Source organism: Pleurodeles waltl, chromosome 5 (genome assembly GCF_031143425.1).
Source record: "Pleurodeles waltl isolate 20211129_DDA chromosome 5, aPleWal1.hap1.20221129, whole genome shotgun sequence".
In the NCBI taxonomy this organism is placed as follows: domain Eukaryota; kingdom Metazoa; phylum Chordata; class Amphibia; order Caudata; family Salamandridae; genus Pleurodeles; species Pleurodeles waltl.
Genome location: NC_090444.1, coordinates 1,799,481,131 through 1,799,504,743, shown reverse-complemented (window position 1 = coordinate 1,799,504,743; position 23,613 = coordinate 1,799,481,131). Strand labels below are relative to the sequence as shown.

At 48.7% G+C, this 23,613-nt stretch overlaps 1 protein-coding gene across 2 annotated transcripts in view; it reads left to right on the top strand.

Annotated features, from left to right (window-relative positions):
• Positions 1-23,613, top strand: part of LOC138296807 (exportin-5-like) — a 1,394,731-nt gene that overhangs the window by 677,233 nt on the left and 693,885 nt on the right. For both annotated transcript variants that reach the window (XM_069236253.1, XM_069236252.1), the window contains exon 22: positions 9,266-9,362. In XM_069236253.1, coding sequence (XP_069092354.1) covers positions 9,266-9,362 — 97 coding nt within the window. The remainder of the gene's footprint in view (positions 1-9,265; positions 9,363-23,613) is intronic.

Here is a 23,613-nt window from a genome sequence, read left to right as displayed (position 1 = left end):
ATGCTATTTTTGCCTCTCAGTTATCATTCCAGTATAGTCCACGGACCACAGGATCCTGTCTGACCCAGGCCTTAAAGGGCTCTACCATCGGGGCAAAAAGAAGCGGTGACCGGCCAACCCTGACGATTGCCACGCTGGAGGCTAAAAACCCACAACAGCCCGGTATTGACTTTCACCTGAGCTAATGGGCTTCTCACCCAGCTAATGAGAAGCGCAGACCAAAACCCAGTCTGATCAAGACCTCGAGCATGTAGAACCATTTCATTGTGTCAAACACTATTCTAGTGTCGAGCGCGAGTACTAGGATACTCTCCTTGTAAGTTGTTAGACTGCCTCAGCACACCATGGAGGCGCCACAAGTTAAGAGTGGTACTTCAGCATGGCATGAAGCCTGATTGGTCTAGGTGGACGAGTTGTGACAACGTTGAGTAAGCGGGAAGCAATCACTTTTGTTCTGATTTTCATCTCAGCATTAAGTTGGGATATAGGCCAGTATGAGGCACAATCTTCAGTTTCCTTCCCGCTGTAGAGATATCAGTGGTAGCTAGTCATTGGTCCCTAGGCAGCGCTCTCAGATGCCAACACTCCTTGAAAATACGCAGCAAGTAAGGGGCTAGTCTTGAGGCCATTAGCTTACAGCGCTTGATTGGCACGCTGTTTGGGCCAATGGCCTTGCCCGGAATAAGATTACGTATTATCTCAGCTTTAGTTAACTCTTCTTCTAAGATAGTTCTGTCAGACTGTTCAAGGGTTGGGATACAGATGTTGGCAAGGAGCACCCTGGATTGTACCGCTGTGGCAGAACCTCCTGGGAGTATATCTGAATGTAGTAAGTGGCGAAGGCCTTAGCTGCAACTTGTAGTTCTCTCACTAGTGTCCCAGGGCTTGTCTGTACCTCTAACTCACAGTGGTCTGTCTGTTCCTTGTTGTCTAACCAGGCTAGGAGTTTGCCCGCCTTGTTACCACCCTCATAGAGGCAGTGCTGCGTTTCTCTGACTCATTTTGGCGAAATCAGTGGCCTTATCTGTATATTCTTTTTGCTTTAGTTGCAAAACATGTAGGTTCAGTCGAGTCTTGTGTCGGGGATCCCTCTCTAGTTCCTGCAACACTTTTTCAAGGATCTCAAGTTTAGCTCGTTGGTCTCTTTTGTGGCCTACTATCAGAGAGAGGCCCTGCCCTTTAATGTCTGTCTGTGGTAAGTTGGCTAAGGCCTCATTTTCGGTGAAAGTGTTCTGTTGCCTCTATAATGCTCTCCTAGATATGTGGCACTTTGAAGTACCAGGAACTGAGCAAGATTTCTCAATGTTCATGAACCCTGTGGAGAGTAAAGGCCACTTAAATCGGGAAGTGATTTGAAATGCCCCTGGCTAGATCTTGGACGTCTGAGTAATGGTCGACTTGATCAATCCGGGAGAGGCTGCCATGAGCCCCCTTGTGAAAAGTGAAGTGTTGCAGTCTGGAGTTAAAGCACGCCAAAGATCAGTTAAGCCAAGGGCTGTAAGAAAATATGGTAATGGGTAACAGGAGGATCCTGTGTGTCTTGTAGGTAAGCTGTCTTGCTCCTCACAATGCACCAAGTTAAAACCACCCCCTAATAGCAATTTACCCTCTGGCATTAGAGCGAAAGGGAGCTTAAGTCAGGCAATAGTAAGTCCTGGAGACAGAGCGGGACATAAACTGAGCACACATTGTCACACCCTCCCATCTCCCCGTGAGGGCCGCATATCGTCCTTGGGTGTCAGACCAAGTTTGGTGGATGAGTAGTAGGAGTGACTTTCGTATGAGAATCCCCACTCCCCTGCAACTAGTAGTGTATCCTGCATGTATGGCCATTTTATATCCACATCTATCCAGTGCACAATATGTGTTGCCCATCATTTGGTTCTTGTGGAACAGAACAATATTAGGTATAGGATGTTTAATAAACTGCAACTCCTCTTTAAATGTTATCTCCCAGGCTGTTTTCATTCCAGGAGAGAAGTTTTATTTTACACCTGTTTGAGGGGTCACCCATGCGTGTTTGTGATCAGGAGACCTCGACTGTCCAGCTGGTCTCCACGCTAGTAGTTGGTAGGACATACAGAAATAATTGTGTTTACTTAGTGTCAGTTCCAATTTATCACAGAATAGCTTCACTGTCAAAAACAAAACAAGAATGCAATCAAAACCCATGAACTGTACCCTCCTCCCTGCATAGTGGACTTAGAAGTGCCCACCCCCCAAATTTGCAGAGTGCCTGTTCCCCCGAACTATTACTGAGAAAACAGGTGACTGTTGCGACCACGAACAATCCCCACCACACCCCATTCAGAGTGCTCACTTGTTACCAAGAGTCATCTGTGCATGGATAACTTGATCAGCTGTGGCGACCTCAGCAGACGGGCTGGCATCCTACACACAGGGAACCGGGGGGAAAGTAAGGAAAAAAGGGAAGAAGAGGTGATTCCCTTCACTCCAAGTCATTGCTGTGACACAGGTCTCAGTGGCTCTTCATTTCATCCTGTACCACCCGTCCATTTGTTGTGAAGTTCCTGGTGAGGCTCCACTCTCGTGGCTTGATGTTGCGGTGACCTCTGCCCAAGTTGCATGTCTCTGGAGTCCGAGGTGTCAGGCTTGTCTGGACTGGTTTCTTGGTTTTGCAATACCAGCTGACCACCAATCATCAAGCCAGTCCCAAGCCTCTTCAGGGGGTTTGAAGTGCCAAGTTTTCCCCTCTGTTACCACTCATAAATGTGCTGGGAACAGCATAAAGTATTTTAAGCCCTGGTCTCGTAGAGCACATAGGGTGCTAGGGGCCAAGGTCACAAGGAACACCAGCAGTTTAGTTTTACCTGCCCTTGGTTGTCCAGGTGCAGAGGTGCAGGATGGATCGCACTGCACAGCTGGCCTAGAGGGGGCCTGCTTGGAAACAGGCTGCAGAGGGGGACTTGGGAATAAATCAGGAGCTCCTAATTGGGGAGCTCGGTCAGTGGGGGTCCTGGAAGCAAGGGAACTCGATTGGTTGTCGTGGACCCAGGCTATGGAGCTTGGGTGCAGCTGGTTTTGGTCGTTGGGTGCTCCTGGATCAAGGCACCCACGTTTTCCGGTTGGACTTGCAAAAAGGAGATAAAACAGGGCAGCTGGTCCCCTCAGTGCTGACTTCTGCGATGCTGACATTCCTTGATGGCATGTCTCTGGTTGTGATATTTAAGTCAAGGCTGGACTCAAACAAGCATTGTTTGCTGCAAGGGGTGTGGGACTCCAGGTATGGGTGCAGGACAGCTCCAGTAGTTCCTGGGGTCTTCTCATGTGGTGGGGAGATGGGTCATTCTCCTGGAGCACGGTGGCCACCTCCTGGGTGGCTGCTGCATCGGTGGACCCGTTAGTCAGCCGAACGGTGATCAGGACATTGCGGTTGGTGCAGGGAAGTGGCTCCTCCACATCAAGGGAGATGCTTATGGCTTTGTGAAGTGCTGGAGGCCCTCAGAGGTTTTTGGGGGTTACACAGCTACAGGACTAATTTGGGTTGTCAAGATTGTCGGGACAGGAGCAGGTAAGCAGGCAGGGTTTCACGCCAAAGTCCGCCAGCAGTCCGCAGTTCTCGCTTCTTTGGTTCTTCTTGGTCCTTCTTCTTTTGCCAGACTAATCTCTTCTTCTGGTGTCATGGGGCCCTCTAAACATTCTTTAAAAATAACTATATTTTTCTAAACATTGGTCTCGAGTTTCTGCTTGAGTGTGTGTCCCATTTATTGACTCTGTGTATTCAACATATGCTTAGTACTACCCACTGATAAGCTGAACTGCTCACCCATACTCCTACAAAAGAGAGCATTTGGTATTACTGTTTTAACGCTGTAAACCAATAAGGGTCACCTGGACTATCTGCATAGTGCCACCTTACGTTCAGTACACTACATAGATAACCAGCTTCCTACAGGGCAGAACTGTGGTTCAGTACTTTTTCTACCACCTGCAATGCCCAATTTCAGCATTTATGTGCGTTGGAGTTTCCAAAGCAGCTCTCTTTGGACGTTGCCTCCCGTCTAGAATGGAGCTTGGGATTTCTGTATGCCTTCCCGCTACTTGCTTTCTTGCCCTGAGTTCTGTAGAAGATCAGGAATGACTGGACACAAGTCATGCTAGTGGCTCCAGGTTGAACCTCTAGAGTGTGGTACCTAGACGTCGTGGATTTGGACATCTATCCTTCTATCAAGCTGCCACTTCCAGAGGATTTTTTTATTGCTGCAGCAGGACAAGATACTGCACCCCGACCTGCTCAATTTGCATCTCTAGCCTTGGAGATTGTGCAGCAGCTGTTGACCACCTTTGACCTTCCCTTTGTGGTTGTTGATGTCATCTTGTGTAGGAAGTTGGCTCTGTATATACTATTTCAAAGTAAGAAATAGTGTGCACAGAGTCCAAGGGTTCCCCTTAGAGGTAAGATAGTGGCAAAAAGAGATAATTCTAATGCTCTATTTTGTGGTAGTGTGGTCGAGCACATGGCTTATCAGAGGGTAGTGTTAAGCATTTATTGTACACACACAGGCAATAAATGAGGAACACACACTGAAAGACAATTCCAGGCCAATAGGTTTTTATATAGAAAAATATATTTTCTTAGTTTATTTTAAGAATCACAGGTTCAAGATTTACAACAATACTTCAAATGAAAGGTATTTCACTTAGGTACTTTAGGAACTTTGAATAATCACAGTAGCATGTACAGTTTTGGCAAAAATGGCAATAAGCTATTTTAAAAGTGGACACAGTGCAAAAATCAACAGTTCCTTGGGGAGGTAAGTAAGGGTTAAGTTCACAGGTAAGTAAAACACTTACAAGGTTCAAAGTTGGGTCCAAGGTAGCCCACCGTTGGGGGTTCAAGGCAACCCCAAAGTTACCACACCAGCAGCTCAGGGCCGGTCAGGTGCAGAGGTCAAAGTGGTGCCTAAAACACATAGGCTTCAATGGAAATAGGGGTGCCCGGTTCCAGTCTGCCAGCAGGTAAGTACCCGCGACTTCGGAGGATAGACCAGGAGGGTTTTGTAGGGCACCGGGGGGGACACAAGCAGGCACAGAAAGTACACCCTCAGCGACACAGGGGCGGCTGGGTGCAGAGTGCAAACAGGTGTCGGGTTTTCAATAGGAATCAGTGGGGAGACCCGGGGGTTCTCTTCAACGATGCAGGCAGGCACGGGGGGCTCCTCGGGGTAGCCACCACCTGGGCTAGGCAGAGGGTCGCCTGGGGGTCGCTCCTGCACTGGAGTTTGGTTCCTTCAGGTCCTAGGGGCTGCGGGTGCAGTGTGTTTTCCAGGCGTCGGGTTCCTTGAAGCAGGCAGTCGCGGTCAGGGGGAGCCTCTGGATTTCCTCTGCAGGCGTCGCTGTGAGGGTTCAGGGGGGTCAACTCTGGCTACTCACGGGCTCGCAGTCGCTGGGGAGTCCTCCCTGTAGGGTTAGTTTTCTGCAGGTTGAGCCGGTGCGTTGGGTGCAGAGTGGAGAGTCTCACGCTTCCGGCGGGAAACGTGGTTTTTAAAAGTTGCTTCTTTGTTGGAAAGTTGCAGGTTTGTTGAACAGGGCCGCTGTTCTCTGGAGCTTCTTGGTCCTTTTAGATGCAGGGTAGTCCTCTGAGGCTTCAGAGGTCTCTAGACCCTGGGGGATGCGTTGCTGTTGCAGTTTTTCTTGAAGTGAAGAGACAGGCCAGTAGGGCTGGGGCCAAAGCATTTGTTGTCTCCGTCTTCTCTGCAGGGCTTCAGGTCAGCAGTCCTCCTTGGTCCTCAGGTTGCAGGAATCTATCTTCCTCGGTTCTGGGAGCCCCTAAATACTCAATTTAGGGATGTGTTTAAGTCTGGGAGGTTAGTAGCCAATGGCAACTAGCCCTGAGGGTGGCTACACCCTCTTTGTGCCTCCTCCCTGTGGGGAGGGGGGCACATCCCTAATCCTATTGGGGGAATCCTCCATCTGCAAGAGGGAGGATTTCTAAAAGTCAGAGTCACCTCAGCTCAGGACACCTTAGGGGCTGTCCTGACTGGGGAGTGACTCTTCCTTGTTTTTCTCACTATCTCCTCCAGCCTTGCCGCAAAAAGTGAGGGAAGTGGCCGGAGGGGCGGGCATCTCCACTAGCTGGGATGCCCTGTGGCACTGTAACAAAGGGGGTGAGCCTTTGAGGCTCACCGCCAGGTGTTATAGTTCCTGCAGGGGGAGGTGAGAAGCACCTCCACCCAGTACAGGCTTTGTTCCTGGCCACAGAGTGACAAAGGCACTCTCCCCATGTGGCCAGCAACATGTCTGGTGTGTGGCAGACTGGCAGGAACTGGTCAGCCCACCCTGGAAGTCAGGCATGTTTTCAGGGGGCATCTCTAAGATGCCCTCGCTGTGTATTTTTACAATAAAGTGCATACTGGCATCAGTGTGCATTTATTGTGCTGAGAAGTTTGATACCAAACTTCACCGATTTCAGTGTAGCCATTATGATGCTGTGGAGTTTGTGTTTGACAGACTCCCAGACCATATACTCTTATGGCTACCCTGCACTTACAATGTCTAAGGTTTTGCTTAGACACTGCAGGGGCATAGTGCTCATGCACCTATGCCCTCACCTGTGGTATAGTGCACCCTGCCTTAGGGCTGTAAGGCCTGCTGGAGGGGTGACTTACCTATGCCACAGGCAGTGTGAGGTTGGCATGGCACCCTGAGGGGAGTGCCATGTCGACTTAGTCATTTTCTCCCCACCAGCACACACAAGCTGGCAAGCAGTGTGTCTGTGCTGAGTGAGGGGTCCCTAGGGTGGCATAAGACATGCTGCAGCCCTTAGAGACCTTCTCTGGCATCAGGGTCCTTGGTACCAGGGGTACCATTTACAAGGGACTTACCTGGGTGCCAGGGTTGTGCCAATTGTGGAGACAAAGGTACAGTTTAGGGAAGAACACTGGTGCTGGGGCCTGGTTAGCAGGGTCCCATCACACTTTCAAATCGTAACTTAGCATCAGCAAAGGCAAAAATGTCAGGGGGGTAACCATGCCAAGGAGGCATTTCCTTACATCTTGGCTGCGAGGTATCCCACCACAGAATCAGTGTATGGCAGTCATTGTGAACTGCTGCAGCAACTGACCAATTGACCCTTCACACGTGAAGTTGACAGAAGTTTTATTGTTTGTTCTGTACCTAGCCCAGCAAAAGCTTGATTTAGATGCTGTTAATGTTTACTTATCATCTTTTTCAGCTTTTTCTGCTGTTGACGGATCAGCCTTCATTATTGAAATCACCTTTGTGATGAGATTTTTTAAACATTTACATTTTGCCCCACCAAAACTCTTTGTAATGCCTCAGTGGGTCTGAACGTAATTATCTTTTTCTTTATGTTCGCCCATTTTGAGTCGCTGCACAGTTAGCTCTTGATGCTTCTGCCCTGAAAGACAGCCATTCTCATCTCCATAACGTCAGCTAGACATGAGTGTGCTCCAGGCTCTGTCAATGCACTGTATACCACCTTCTTCCATGATCAGTTGTTTCGTGGACCTGAGCTTCATTTCTGCTGAAAGTAGTTTCTTCTTTTGATGTTGAGTGAGCTATCGTTCTTCTGGCATTCTTTGCTCTGCCTTATCCCTCTAAGGAGGAAGAGAGACTCCATCATTTGGACCCTAAAAGAACATTAAGCTTCTATATTGATTGTCCCAAGGACCACTGAACGGACAATCAAATATTTGTTGGGTTTTCTGGAGCAAAGAAGCTCAAGACATTGCAAAAACAGACCATCTGTCAATGGATTGTTCTCTGCATAAAGATTTTCTAGTTACTGGTGAGAAAGCAGCCCTCAGAAGGCTTACAGGCTTATTCCACCAGGGCAAGAGCTGCTACTACTGCTTTGCCATATGGGGTACATGTCCTGGACATTTATTTGGGAGCTACTTAGACATCGATACACACACTCATGAAGCACTACTGTCTCGATAGTTATATTTGTCGAGGTAGGCATTTGGCTCGCTCAGTCCTGCAAGATTGTTTTGGCCTGAGACAATTCACAGACCAACTTCCATGGGAGTTACTGCTATAGTATCTACTCACAAGGTGAGGAAACAATAGTTAGAAGCATCCATCAGAAGAACAAGGTACTTACTTGAGGTAATGATCTTTCTGGTGGATACTCAATGTAAAAACATTCCCCGTTCTATGAACAGTACTCTTTTTCCTTCTAAAACGTTCAAAAGTCTAGATAATTGCACATTAATCAGGCCAGCTTCCTGATGGGCTGGGCTGAGGCACAGACAGCTTATAAAGCAACTGCCCTCAGCATGCATGGGTGGTGCTTAAAGGTGGCTCTGCTCGTCCCTTCTGGAGTAGAAAGACTTTGGCATGGGGACTGCATGACACCACCTACCAGTGCACAGATGTACTGCTATGAAAGTTTCTGGATCCAGTCTGACACCTGTCGCATATTTACAAGGTGAGAAATCTGTGGTTAATAGAATATCAACCAGAAAGACTTATGTATTTCTATCACACACCTTGTGTGAGAGTCCCAAAAAGAGCTCTGCTCTTGCTATTTTAAACTCTTTACTTACGGGCCTTTGCCACAACTCCACATTCACCTTAGAGAGCATACGAGGGGGGTTTCTATTGCATGCTGCACATGGCGAGGATGGACAGGTACCATGCCCCCCCCCTGCCAGGAGGCTGCACACACACCGTGCTCCTTCCTCTATCGAACTTGTATGCCTTGTATAGCTGCAGATGTCTTATGTACCTATGACTGAACTACTTCTCTGACCATTTTCTCAAAGGTTTGATGTATGTAATGCTTCATAAAATGCTAAAGTTAAAAAAAAAAAAAAAACACCCTTCTGAATTTTTCAAAATCTTCTTGGGCTTCCCTGTATTTTTTTGCCAGCTCAAGGTATTTTTCTAATTGAAATACCAAATGATAATCAATGAATATAGCCTGGAGGTAGGCTTTTACGTATACATCTGCCTTTGTTTACAAATGTTTATGTACATTTTGAAAAAAAATATGGGTCGAATTCAGGTGCATATCTTGAAGGAAAATGTCTTTAATCCAGAAAGAGGATTACGAGTAGCTCATTTTTATTTGCCTTTTTAACTCCCTCTTACAACCATGAAAAATGCTAGATGCTTGTATTTACTTATAGTGAAGTGTACAAGTGTGAAGTTATGTGTTTTGGGAAAATGTGCTCCCCCACAAGGCAGCGCAACCAGAATGTGGTACATTCTTTTTCTCTATCAAGCCTTTTTTTTTAAATAGAAAAATGTATTTTTTTCTATCTCCCTAATGCAGATTTTCACCATACTCTGCGTTATATTGACGATCCACCGGAATACAAAACACATCTGGAAAAATTGCAAGGCTTTTTCGGCTCCTTGTATAATTGCTGGTAAGATACCACACTCTTTTGTCTTGCTTGTGGTTTCATAAAATAAAGCATTTTTTAAATTTACATAAGCATTGTTCGAAATTGGTGTTATCAACTGTCTCCCTCTTTAGAAATATTACATTTGTTATATCATTTTAATACCTAATTAAATATTTCCCGGGCAGATTTTTATTTTTGACATATTTTCAGACTCCACGTTTTCCTTGGTGTTCTGGTGCAAGAGAGTGCTTTGTGTGCTTCACATTATTGTGTGGAAGACAAATGCAACTAAGCAAAGCTATGTATTGCGCCACTGCAGAAGTTGAACAAGTTAGTTACCTATGGTATAAATCTTTCTGGTGAATACTATAGGAAGCTGGCCTGGTGTGTGGTGGACACCTATGGTGTTGGCGCCTTATGCCAGGTCCAGACAACCCCTACTAGTGAATGAAGACAGTATCTAGGAAGCCAGGGATGTCTAGAGGTATCTGTGGAGGAGCAACCAAGACGTATCTAGGAGGAGTGTAAATCACTTGCAATACCACAGCAGTCACACAGCAACTTATCACACCTGAAAGTACCCACGCAGTGTTGCAAAAATAAAGGCACTTTATTATTATTATAGAGTACAACTGGAGGTAAGCGCACACTGTGTGTGTGTGTGTGTGTGTGTGTATACACACACACACACACACACACACACACAGAGTAATAGTTAGGAATTAGCCTAGGAAACATCAAGCATTGGCAAGAAATAGTAGAAAATAGCTAGGGCCCTAGGGGAGGGACAAACAATATACTAAAATAGAGGAATGCTAAGTTAGGTTTTCCACCCAAGGATGTGGAATAGTTAGATGGGAGCTTGAAGAACTCAGGACCCCAATAGGTGAGTACTTGATGACCCCCAGCAACCTGGACAGCAGAGGTAAGTTACCTGGTTTTCCCATAGGCCTACAAGGGGACTTAGAAAAGGAAATTTGTAAGAACAGGACCAGACTAGAGGAACCCAAAGGTGGATTGTGGAAGAAGAGGACCTGTAAAAGAAGAGGGCAGAGTCCAGTCCACAATAAAGTATCCAGACGGGGTCAAGAGCCACTACCCACCATTCTGTGGATGAAGAACTGGGTCGACAGGGGAAAATGAAGATCATCTGTGCAGTCCAGGAGCTGCAGAGAAGTCCTTGGAGTCATGCAGGTGATTTCCCAAGTCAGTCGTCGGGTTACAGAAAGGTCAGCAGTCATGAGGACCAACAACAAGCCTTGGCAAATGCAAACCCCCTGACAGAAGAAGAGTTACAAGGCTGAAGAGGACCAGCAATGGAGGGTAGCCCCTAAATAGCCCTTACAGGGGGCTTTGTCACTTTGCACGATGACCACCTATCAGATGGGGTCACTTACGTCACCTGTCTGACCTGGCCACTCCGATTCTCCCAGCGGACTCTGAACTTCTTGGTTTTAAGATGGCAGAATCAAGTGGCCACCTGATGAAGCTCTGGGCACCACCCCTGTGGTTGTGATGGATAGTGGAGTGGTTACTCCCCTTTCCTTTGTCCCATTTCGCAGCAGAGCTGATTTATTCAAGGAGGGCTCCAAATGTGCCCTTCAAAGCCTACCTTTGGCTTGGGGATGCTTCCCCTCCCAAGACATGTTACACCTATTTCCAAGGTTTGGGGTGTTTCCTCCCTCTCCCACAGGAATTTCTTTGTTCTGCCTTCCCCTGCTTAAGCTGCCGAAGGGCAGAAACCTGTCTGGAGGGTGGCAGCCGCATGGGTGCTTGCAAAACCCTGGAAGACTTGTAGGAGCAACAGTGGGGGAGTCTTTCAAGGAGCCCCCAGAGTGCATGTAATCATACAACCAATACTGGCAACAGTATTGGGATATGATTCTGACATATTTGATACCAAACATGCCCATGTTCAGAGTTAGCATTCTGTAGCTGGACATAGGTGGTGACCTATGTCCAGAACATGGGTAAAATGGCTTCTCCAGTATTGGATCTTTCATAGATTCACATGCTTGAATCATACCCGTTGTCGAGGTGGGAGTCTCACGGTAACCTGAAATACTCATAACAGTACACTCTATACACTCTATACTCCTTAGGTTCTTTTATAGTCTATCCATGTCGTTTTGTAAAAAAAGACCCAAAGTTGAACCTCAGCCAATCAGGCGTCGACACCCTCTAGAACACGCCCAACAGAGGCTCTTTCCCTCAAATTTTCTACCGCACGTCGTGTGAAGGGAGTCTCCCTGAGCTCTGCTCAGTATACCTTTCTGACAGGAATTTTTCTCTCAGAAAATTTTGCTTTTACAATTCTAGCATGTTTCAGCAGGCTAAGAAAGGTCTGTTTAGAGATTGTGGCAGCTGTGGGAAGAAGAGACTTCACGTTGATGACCCCACACAAAAAGTGTATCTACTGCCTCCATCCTGACCACAAAGTGAGAGACTGGGAAATCTGTCGCATCTTTAGTCCAAAAACCCTCAAGGTCCTTGAGGGTAGGCTTCTGTTGTGGCTCCAGTAGCAGAAAGCCATGGAAAACCCATCCTCAGATGAGTGAAGCATCATCTCGCTCCCTCAAACGTCAGGGAGAAAAAGAACTGTTTGAGAACCCCCAAAAAAGATGATGAAAAAGACAAAGCATAAATTTATGGAGAAACGGGGGCACCAAGAGGCTACTACTGCCAGATCAGAGCAATAGGCAAAACTCTTAAAAAAAAAAAAAAAAAAGGTTCGTTCAGAGCCTACAACGCATGTGGGAAAAAAAGGCACCCGCAAAAAGTGCCTCTCTGTCACTGTCGCTGACGAGTGATCCGGTAAGGCCTACTCCTGATGTCACCAAGAAATGTCCTTTGACGACACCATAGACGGTCACAGCGACGACGATGACATCCACATTTACGACTGCAGTATCTCCAATGATTGTAACATTGTCATCGCTGTTATCGACGATCATAATGGGCAAGATGTTTAAAAAGGCATCGTCGACGATGCAGGAGCAAAAGTGGTTTACCTGTCTGACAGCATTACCGTCGATGAAGCAACTGTCGTTGAGAAAAATAAAAACGACGTCGACGAGACAACGGTCGTCGAGAGATCCGTCGGCGGCAACACGGTCGACGAGAGTACCGTCAACGACGGATACTGCAATGCCAACAGCAGGGATGGAAGTTCTGTCCACTCAACCGTCGACCATCATGCCCCCTTCTGGAGACTTAGAAGCACAGCAGGAGTCCACAAGAATCCTCCCTCTTTCTTTTATCTCCATGGGAGAAAGGACATCTTCAATCCTTCCAAGCCATACATCTCCAAGCAAAGTCCTGCCATATCCACCGCAGCATCTACTAGATGACGATGACGGCAATTATTCCCAGGATGAAGGAATGTTCGGTGCAGCCAGTAACCCATCTCAGCTGCATGTAAAGTACCAAGACTTAGATGAGGAGGAGGAAGAACAGCAACAGCTCTATTATTCTTCAACAGTATATCAGGAGGGCTCTTCATACCCAACGGGGGAGCAGAAACCGTCTTTCCCCCATGCCCAGGTCTCTGGTGACAAATCTACAGGGTATGCTCAGGGACTACTATAGACGATTCCCACCATCAACGCCCGCAACCCCATCTAGGCTGTACTGTCAACAGACACCTATACAGGCCCGTTTACTAGCCTTCAAGGAACGCCACAAAGAAATGTCCCAGTGGTACCACCGCCACAGGATGAACACATCTCATCAGATGAAGAGAGGGAAGAAGGAGAAATTTCTGAGGCAGCCCCTAGTGAGTGGGATGACCACCTCATTCCCACGCCGTTGCCGCCGCCAGCAGGACCAGTTGATTCGCCCCCGGAGGACATTGAAGGTTTCCACAATTTAATGGAAAGGGTGGCCAAGAGATTCAACTTGCCTATCGTTTCCCAGGAAACAGATTGTTTCTTATACGATTTCAAAGAGCCATCAAGGAAATCTGTAAGAGCAATCCCAATAGTGGACTTCCTATGGCAGGAGGGATTGAAGGCTATGAAGAACCCAGCCACAGTCCCTTCACAGATGCCAAAGCTTGAGAAGAAATACAAGGCCCCGGACAACACTCCAGCCTGTTTAATATCGCAACCAAAGCCGGACTCAGTAATATCCCAGGCCGCACAACGCAGGTCAAAGAACCCTTCGGCACCTATTGCAGCGCCTCAAGACAAAGATGGGAGGAGGTTGGATAACATTGGAAAAAAGTTCTCCTCGGTAGCGGCGATTACAGTAAAGGCAGCCAACTCCAAGGCCATACTAGGGAGGTACGATCGACCGATGTGAGCGGACATGTCAGCATACGTAGATTTATTACCCGGGGATGTCAAGGTGGAAGCAAGGAAAGTGCTGCAAGAGGGTGAGCAGATCGCAGCGGAGATCATTGACTGCGCCATAGACATTTCCTTAACAGGATTCCGCCAACTCGCAGGAGCAGCGGTCTTGCGTAGACAGGGATGGCTCAAATCTGCCTCTTTCCGCCCAGAAGTCCAGAGCCGCATCCTAGATATGGCGTATGATGGGGAGAGTCTATTTGGGAAGCATTTTTGACGACATGCTGCAATCCATAAAGACGGTTACTGACACGACGAGATCGCTTGCTACCTTGCAGTACCGCAGACAGTCCTTTCGTGGGGCAAGAGGAAGGGGAAATTACTCCTTTCGAGGGGGTTTTCAACAACATAGACCCCAGTATCAGTCCTCTACAATAGTACCCAGACAGCAATACGGCCAACATCAACACCATTACTGGTTACCACCTACTGCGGCATATCGCCACCCGGCGAAAGGAAGACCAGCGCCACGGGGAAGAGATACCAGCAGGAACAAATGACCAGCTAGCCATACCAGCTTCCTACACTGCCAGGGGCTCCAAAGTCGGGGGTGGCATCACTTCTCACTTTCTTAGTTGGAAGGTCATGACATCAGACAGATGGGTGTTGGACGTAGTAGCCAGAGGACATACTCTGGAGTTCATTCAGAAACCACTGGACGTCCCGCCGTCGGGCCCTCCACCTCCACGAGTAGCCCAACTCCTCAATGAAGTACAAGTGATGCTACCCAAGGGAGCAATAGAGCTGGTACCTGCTCCTCACAGGAACAAGGGGTTCTACTCACGCTTCTTTCTGGTGAAGAAACCCTCCGGAGACTGGCGCCCCATTTTGGACTTAAGGTTGCTAAACAAGTTTCTGAAGAAACAGTCGTTCAGGATGGTAACACTGCAGGACATCTTGCGCCTCCTGAGTACCGGAGATCATATGGCATCCCTAGACCTCCAGGATGCGTATTGTCATGTTCCGATACACCTCAACCACTGAAAATTCCTCAGGTTCAAAGTAGCTGGTATGCATCTACAGTTTCATGTTCTACCTTTCGGTTTAAAATCAGCCCCCAGAATTTTTACAAAGATGCTGGCTCCTGTGGTGGCTCATCTTCGCCAGTCGGGCATACAGGTGTTTCCCTATCTCAACGACTGGCTTATAAAAGCACCATCAAAACGCCAGGTAATGCGTCACATAACTCTCTGCCTCCAGTTGTTCGACGATCTGGAACTTACCGTCAACTACCAGAAATCGCATCTTTATCAAACGCAGACATTGAGCTTTTTAGGAGCGATAGTTGACACTGTCCAATGCAAAGCGTACCCGTCGCAGGAAAGAAAATTAAAGCTCAACAGGATAGCCTGCAACCTCTCGGCAAAAAAGTGGGTTTCAGTTTGCGTTTACAAGTCATTGCTGGGAATGATCTCATCATGCATTCCACTGGTTCCAAACTGCAGACTACAGATGCGGCCCCTACAAGAGCAATTGGATTTACAATGGCACCAGGTTCAGGGGTCTTTCGAGGACAAAATTCTCATCACATCAGAGATGAGAGCAGCCATGGATTGGTGGGCAACACCGGCGAATTTGTCCAGATGTCTCACGTTTCAATCATCAGGTGCCTCGCTATATCGTGACAACGGATGCTTCCCTCGAAGGTTGGGGTGACCACCTTCAGGATCTTCGCATCAGTGGGTCTTGGACTCCGAAGGACAAACAGCTCCACAACAATCACCTGAAGCTCAAAGCTATAGATTTCGCTCTAAAAGCTTTCTTACCAAGGCTTCAGGGCTCAGATGTCTTGATCAGAACGGACAATACCATGTGCATGTTTTACCTAAACAAACAGGGTGGCACAAAGTCTCTACAGCTCTCACAGCAGGCTCAAAACATATGGAAATGAGCCATAAAGCACAACATTTCTCTGAAAGCAGAGCATGTCCCGGGACACAACAACGTACTGGCGGACACGCTGAGCAGGACAATAATCCCCTACCACGAGTGGGAACTGGATCAGGAGATTCGGATCAGCTATTCCAGTTATGGGGCAACATCGATCTGTTTGCCACATTCGAGAACAGAAAATGCCCCTACTATGCAAGCTGGCTTCCCCAAAGAGGATCGCAGGGAAATGCGTTTTCGATTAGATGGTCCGGCATTTATGCCTACGCTTTTCCTCCGATCCCATTCATTCCGAGAGTCATCAGCAAGATGAAGGCGGAGGGTTGTTGCCTCCTGTTAATAATACCGAGATGGCCCAGGCAGGTGTGGTTCACGGAGCTCCTCATGCTCTCGGAACAACCACATATGCTACTCAAATGGAAACCAGCCCTATTAACGATGCACCAGGGCCAAGTCAGACATCCGGATCCGTCATCTCTCCACTTATCGGCCTGGCTCCTGAGTTCCATGAGTACTCCAAAGTAAACATCTCTTCTGAATGCAGAAAGATTCTAGTCAGGGCTAGAGCGGATACTACCAACAGGACCTTCAGGCTAAAGTGGAAGCGTTTTTGTCTGTGGTGTGCAGCTGAAGGGTTGCACCCGATCTCCTCCCCTCCAGAGCAGGTATTACTGTACTTGTTACACCTGGCAAAGTCTGGACTCTCATACGCTTCAGTCAGAGTGCACGTGGCGGCAATTTCAAGATACCGCAGATCTCAAGATGCAGTTTCATTGTATTCCACCAGAATTATAAAGCAGTTCCTTAAAGGACTGTTTAGTACTTTTCCACTACTGTCTTGAGGAAGCGAATACCATGGACACAGCAGTGGGCCAAGCAGTCTTGAGACACTTGTTTAGCTAAGGTGAGTGTACACCACCTTACAGGTGTACATTCGACCGGCTCAAGGAGGGAGAGGACGCGGTCACAGAGACCCGTCTACACTCCCCATCCCATGATCGGGACTGTTCTATGAAAGATCCAATAATGGAGAAGAAAATGAGTTACTTGTAACTCTCCAGTATTGGTATCTTTCATAGATTCACATGCGAACCACCCTCCTCCCCGCAGAGGCTCCCCTTATAGAGAAACTCTTATCTTCACACTTGTACTAGAAAATCTGAGGGAAAGAGCCTCTGTTGGGAGTGTTCTAGAGGGTGTGGACACCTGATTAGCTGAGGTTCAACTTTGGGTTTATTTTTACAAAACGACATGGATAGACTATAAAAGAACCTAAGGAGGCCCTTGGGGCCAAGTGTACTGCTAAGTGTATTTCAGGTTACTGTGAGACTCCCACTTCGACTACGGGGATTATTCAAGCATGTGAATCTATGAAAGATACCAATACTGGAGAACCACAGTTACAGGTAAGCAATTAATTTACTTCCCAGCACTTGTGAATTTCAGGAAAATGGAGCTGCACATTGCCCTCTGGGCTTGGAGGGCCTACATTAGTTGTTGACTTAGTGACCTGTAGTGAAAAGATTGCATGCACCTTTTCACGCAGGCTTTAATGGCAGGCCTGTAGACACATTTTGCATGGGCTCTCATGGGTGGCACAATACACGCTGCAGCCCATGGTGATCCCCTGGTGCCCCAATGCTCTGGGTACCTAGGTACCATATACTAGGGACTTACATAGGGGCACCAGTATGCCAATTGTGAGGTGTACAAAGTCCTAGGCAACCACATTTAGAGGAACAGGGCACAATCACTGGGTCCTGATTAGCAGGATCCCACTGAAAACAGTCAAATCATACTGATAGCAGGCAAAAAGTGGTGACAACCATGGCAAAAAAGGATACTTTCTCACATAACCCCCCAAACAAAGGACAATAAGACTAACCTTGCCCAGTTGAGTTTTGATTGTTTATGTCGAAATATCTGGAGAGTCCATCTGCATTGGAGTGGTTACTCTCAGGTCTGTGTTCCACTACATAGTCCATTCCCTGTTAGGGATATGGACCACCACAACAATTTGGGATTCTCACCTTTCATTTGCTTTAGCCATAAGAGGGGCTTGTGGTATGTTTGAACAAGGAAGTGAGTGCCAAACAAATATGGCCTCGGCTTCTTCAAACCCAGATCACAGCAAAGGCCTCCCTCTCTATGGCTTTTCCCTGGGGGCCACCTTTCTGCTTATGAAAGCTACAGATTGGTCCTGGCCCTCATCATTCAGTTGAGGCAGTAATGCCCCTATTCCTACCTCAGAAGCAACTGTCTGCACAACAAATTGCTTGAAGTAATCAGGGCTTCTTAGTATAGGAGGAGAGCACTTGGCCTGTTTGAGGTCATCAAAAGCTTTTTGGCAGCAAGGTGGCCCCAAAACGTTCTGGGGCATCCTTTTGGATGTGAGGTCATTAAAGGGGACCACAATAGAGCCATAGTTCTTATTAAACCTCCTATAGTACCCTGTCAGGCTTAGGAAGGCTCTGACTTGTGTCTGAGTGGTAGGGGCAGTCCAATCTAGAATTGTCTGGATTCTGTCCTGTAGTAGTTGAATCTGGCCTCTACCTATTAGATGGCCCAGATAAACCACATTTCCCTGCCCTATCTGGCACTTTGAGGCCTTATTAGTGACACCTGCTCTTTGTAGAGCCTCCAGTACATTCCCAAGGTGGACCAGGTGATACTCCCAGGTGGAGCTAAAGACAGGTATATCGTCCAGATAAGCTGCACTGAAGCTTTTCAGGCCTTGGAGAACTTACTTCACCAATGTCTGGAATGTGGCAGGTGCATTCTGTAATCCAAAGGGCATCACTGTGAAGTGATAGTGCCAACTAAAGGGTGGAGAATGCTGTTTTTGGTTTGGCACCCTCTGACAACTTGATCTGCCAGCAGTTAGGTTAAAGTTGCTTAGATACATGGCAGAGGTCAGTGTTTCTATTAGCTCATCTGCGCTTGGGCTTGGATGAGTATGTTTTGGTTACAGTATTGCGGCCTCTATGGTCCACACAGAACCTCATCTCTCTCTTACTGTTTTGAGAGTGAGGTTTTGGGGCAAGGACTACAGGACTAGCCCAAGGGCTGTCTGAAGGCTCAATAACTCCTAGATCTAGCATATCTGATAGAGACTTCGAGTTGCAGATTCCTTACCTTAGAATTTCCCCCCCAGGCGTCAGACTGGATCCGGAGATTTTTCTTCAAACAATACCCTTGCGTGTCGGTAGTCGTGCGTCGTGATGACGTCGGGAGTAGTACATAGACACCACCCTCGTGCAGTGACGTCAGTTCTTTTCTTTCAGCGCCACACGCTGATCCGGAGAGAGATACCCTAGGCGGGTTCAAGCCTTGTGAGGGCTGCCATCTGATGATGTTGGTGACGAATCCTCATTCTGCATGTCTGTGGTGCCTCGAGCGCAACCTTGACCCGAAGTCGTGCTCCGAGTGTCGGGCCATGCACCCGAAAGCTTTGAGGGAGCGGTCCCTAAAGCTAATTGCGGCCCGGCACTCGACTCCGCGTAGGTACTGGTCTCGCTCGAGAGGAAGGTCTCGAGATCGGTCGCGGAGTCATCACCACTCGTCTTCTTCGAAGTCCTCGGGTCAATGTAAGAAGAAGTCCCATCGCTCTCCTTCTTCACCCCGTCGCTCGGCCGACGTGGGCCGAGCGTCCACGCATTAGGCCTCCGTACTCGGAGCCTGCATCTGGGTCAACTCTGTGCTTCCCCGAGTTTCCCAGAGCCGGAGCGACCCCCGCCCAACTGAAGGAGTTTTACGAAGCCATGTGCCTCATCTTTGGGTGGGCCGACCCCGATACGGCGCCTACGGGCCCAAAGTTGGATTCAGACCCATTTTCCTATGGGTACGAAAACAGGGAGGAATTGGAGGGGTCCCTGGACCCTTACGAATACCAGGATGACCCTGCTATGGACTGGGCACAGGACTTGGGCGAAGCCAGTTGTAAGAAAATGGCTTCCTGTTGCAGTTACCCCCACTTTTTGCTTTATACTGATGCTGACTTGACTGAGAAGTGTGCCGGGACCCTGCTAACCAGGCCCCATTACCAGTGTTCTTTCACCTAAAATGTACCATTGTTTCCACAGTTGGCACACCCCTGGCACGCAGATAAGTCCCATGTAAAAGGTACCAGTGGTACCAAGGGCCCTGTGACCAGGGAAGGAAGGTCCCTAAGGGCTACAGCATATGTTGGGCCACCCTAAGGGAACCCCCCACCTAACACATGCACACTGCCACTGCAGATTGTGTGTGTTGGTGGGGAGAAAAAGGCAAAGTTGACACGGCATCCCCCTCAGGATGCTATGCACACAAAATGCTGCCTGTGACATAGGTAAGTCACCCCTCTAGCAGGCCTTACAGCCCTATGGCAGGGTGCACTGTACCACAGGTGAGGGCATAGCTGCATGAGCAATATGCCCCTACAGTGTCTCCGTCTTATCTTAGACGGAAGTACAGTTGTGGCCATATTAAGTATATGGTCTGGGAGTTTCTCAAAAACGAACTCCACAGCTCCATAATGGCTACACTGAATACTGGGAAGTTTGGTATCAAACTTCTCAGAATAATAAACCCACACTGATGCCAGTGTTGGCTTTATTAAAAAATGCACACAGAGGGCATCTCAGAGATGCCCCCTGTATTTTACCCAATCCTTCAGTGCAGGACTGACTGGTCTGTGCCAGCCTGCTGCTGAGAGACGAGTTTCTGACCCCCTGGGGTGTGAGCCTTTGTGCTCTCTGAGGCCGGAAACAAAGGCTCAAGCTTCGTGTTAAAATGGCCCAGGGCACTCCAGCTAGTGGAGATGCCCGCCCCCTGGACACAGCCCCCACTTTTGGCAGCAAGTCCAGGGGAGATAATAAGAAAAACAAGGAGTCACCACCCACCAGTCAGAACAGCCCCTAAGGTGTCCTGAGCTGAGATGACCCCTGCCTTTAGAAATCCTCCATCTTGAGTTTGGAGGATTCCCCCAATAGGATTAGGGATGGGCCCCCCTCCCCACAGGGAGGAGGCACAAAGAGGGTGTAGCCAACCTCAAGGACAGTAGCCATTGGCTACTGCCCTCCCAGACCTAAACACACCCCTAAATTCAGTATTTAGGGGCACCCCAGAACCTAGGAAACTAGATTCCTGCAACCTTAACAAGAAGAAGGACTGCTGACCTGGAGCCCTGCAGTGAAGACGGAGACGACAACTGCTTTGGCCCCAGCCCTACCGGCCTGTCTCCCAACTTCAAAGAAAACTGCAACAGCGACGCATCCAACAGGGACCAGCGACCTCTGAAGCCTCAGAGGACTGCCCTGCAACCAAGGGCTAAGAAACTCCAGTGAACAGCGGCCCTGTTCAACAACCTGCAACTTTCTTGCAACAAAGACACAACTTTAAAGACTTCACATTTCCCACCGGAAGCGTGAGACTTTCCACTCTGCACCCGACGCCCCCGGCTCGACCTGCAGAAAACCAACACTTCAGGGAGGACTCCCCGGCGACTGCGAGCCCGTGAGTAGCCAGAGATGACCCGTCTGAGCCCCCATAGCGACGCCTGCAGAGGAAATCCAGAGGCTCCCCCTGATCGCAACTGCCTGTAACAAGGGACCCGATGCCAGGAACCAACACTGCACCCCCCAGGACCTGAAGGAACCGAACTCCAGTGCAGGAGTGACCCCCAGGCGACCCTCTGCCTTGCCCAGGTGGTGGCTACACCGAGGAGCCCTCCCTGTGCCTGCCTGCATCGTTGGAGAGTCTCCCCATTACTTCCTATCTAAAACCTGACGCCTGTTTGCACTCTGCACCCGGCCGCCCCTGTGCCACTGAGGGTGTACTTTCTGTGCCTGCTTGTCCCTCCTCCCCTGTAACACCCCCCCCCCCACCCCCGTGCCCTACAAAACTCCCCTGGTCTGCCCCCCTGAGGACACGGGTACTTACCTGCTGGCAAACTGGAACCGGGGCACCCCTGTTCTCCATTGAAGCCTATGTGTTTTGGGCTCCTCTTTGACCTCTGCACCTGACTGGCCCTGAGCTGCTGGTGTGGTAACTTTGGGGTTGTCTTGAACCCCCAACGGTGGGCTACTTTGGACCTGACTTTCAGACTAGTAAGTGTTTTACTTACCTGCAAACTTAACCTTTACTTACCTCCCCAGGAACTGTTGATTTTCGCACTGTCTCCACTTTTAAAATAGCTTATTGCCATTTTAACAAAGACTGTACATGCTATTGTGATTATTAAAAGTTCCTAGAGTACCTAACTGAAATACCTTTCATCTGAAGTATTACTTGTAAATCTTGAACCTGTGGTTCTTAAAATAAGCTAAGAAAATATATTTTTCAATATAAAAACCTATTGGCCTGGAGTAAGTCTTTGAGTGTGTGTTCCTCATTTATTGCCTGCGTGTGTACAACAAATGCTTAACACTACTCTCTGATAAGCCTACTGCTCGACCACACTACCACAAAATAGAGCATCGGAAATATCTTTTTGCCACTATCTTACCTCTAAGGGGAACCCTTGGACTCTGTATGCACTATTTCTTACTATCGCTCGCCGCCATTGGCCCATGCCGCACAACCAAAAGTTCCCGTCCCAACATCCTACGCCTGAGAGTCTTGTAATCCAGGCTTCCTCTTCTTCTATCGCCTCCCAAGCAGTGAAAGATGGGAGAGACATGGCAAAGTTCACTATCCGTTGTGGGCTGGATACGACCGACTCTCTGGGCAGATTGGTTGCAATGAAAGTGGCCTTACGGCACCACACCTGGTTATGCACTTCTGGCTTCTCGGGAGATGTTCAGCAGTCAATCATGGACATGCCCTTTGATGGCACTCGTGTCTTCGGAGACAAAGCAGACTCGGACTTGGAGAGATTCAAGGATTCTCGGGCTATGGCTCGGTCCCTTGGTCTTTCCTCCTCCACATGCCCACCCCAGTCCGCTTTTCGTCCCTTTCGTGGACACGGAAGGGGTGCCCTGTCGCGTCCTCTACCTGGCCACCGTGTCATGCACGCTGGACAACCTATGCGTGGCCGTGGACGCGGAATCCCACTTGGCCGTGGGACAGGGAACCAGTGGCTTGTCCAGTCCACCTCTGCCCCCGCTGCAGCCTCCAAACCCTCCTAGTCCATCCCCTCACTCCCACCCAGTTGGTGGCAGGATCCGCCATCACCTGTCCTACTGGGAACATATCACCATGGATGGGTGGGTTTTGCAGATCATTCGGAAGGGCTACACCCTCCCTTTCGAATCTGCATCACCACACATGCCACCATCCTTCCATCATCTTCCGGAGGATCATTTGGTGCTTCTCCGCTAGGAAGTTGCGGCTCTCTTGGCCACGGGAGCTATAGAAAGGGTCCCTGTGCCAGAAGTTGGTTGTGGTTGTTATTCCCGCTGCTTTCTGATACCAAAGAAGGACAAGGGCTTACGTCCTATCCTAGATCTTCGGGACCTGAACTATTTCCTCAAGAAGATGAAATTCAAAATGCTCACCCTGGCTCAGGTTCTGTCTGCCTTGGACCTAGGAGACTGGGTGGTAGCGTTGCACTTGCAGGACGCTTATTTCCACATTCTCATCCTGCCTGCCCATAGACGTTACCTATGATTCCTCGTAGGTCACAAGCACTTTCAGTTAACCGTGCTCCCTTTTGGCCTTACCAGCGCCCCTCAGGTGTTCACGAAAGCGATGGTGGTGGTTGCAGCTCATCTGCGCAGGTTAGGGGTCTCAGTCTTCCCCTACCTAGATGACTGGCTGTTGAAGGCGTCTTCGCCCCTGACAGTTGTCTCCGACCTTCAGACTACGGCGAACATCCTGCATGAGCTGGAGTTCACTATAAACGTGCCAAAGTCACACCTGACTCCCTCTCAGATGCTCCCTTTCATCATAGCTGTTCTGGACACAGTGCAGTTTCGGGCTTATCCTCCTGAAAAGCGAGTCCAAGACATTCAGGCTATGATTCCGATCTTTCAGCCTCGGTATTGGGTTTTGGTGAGACTGACTCTGAGGCTCCTGGACCTCATGGCCTCCTGCATCCTGCTAGTAACATGCCA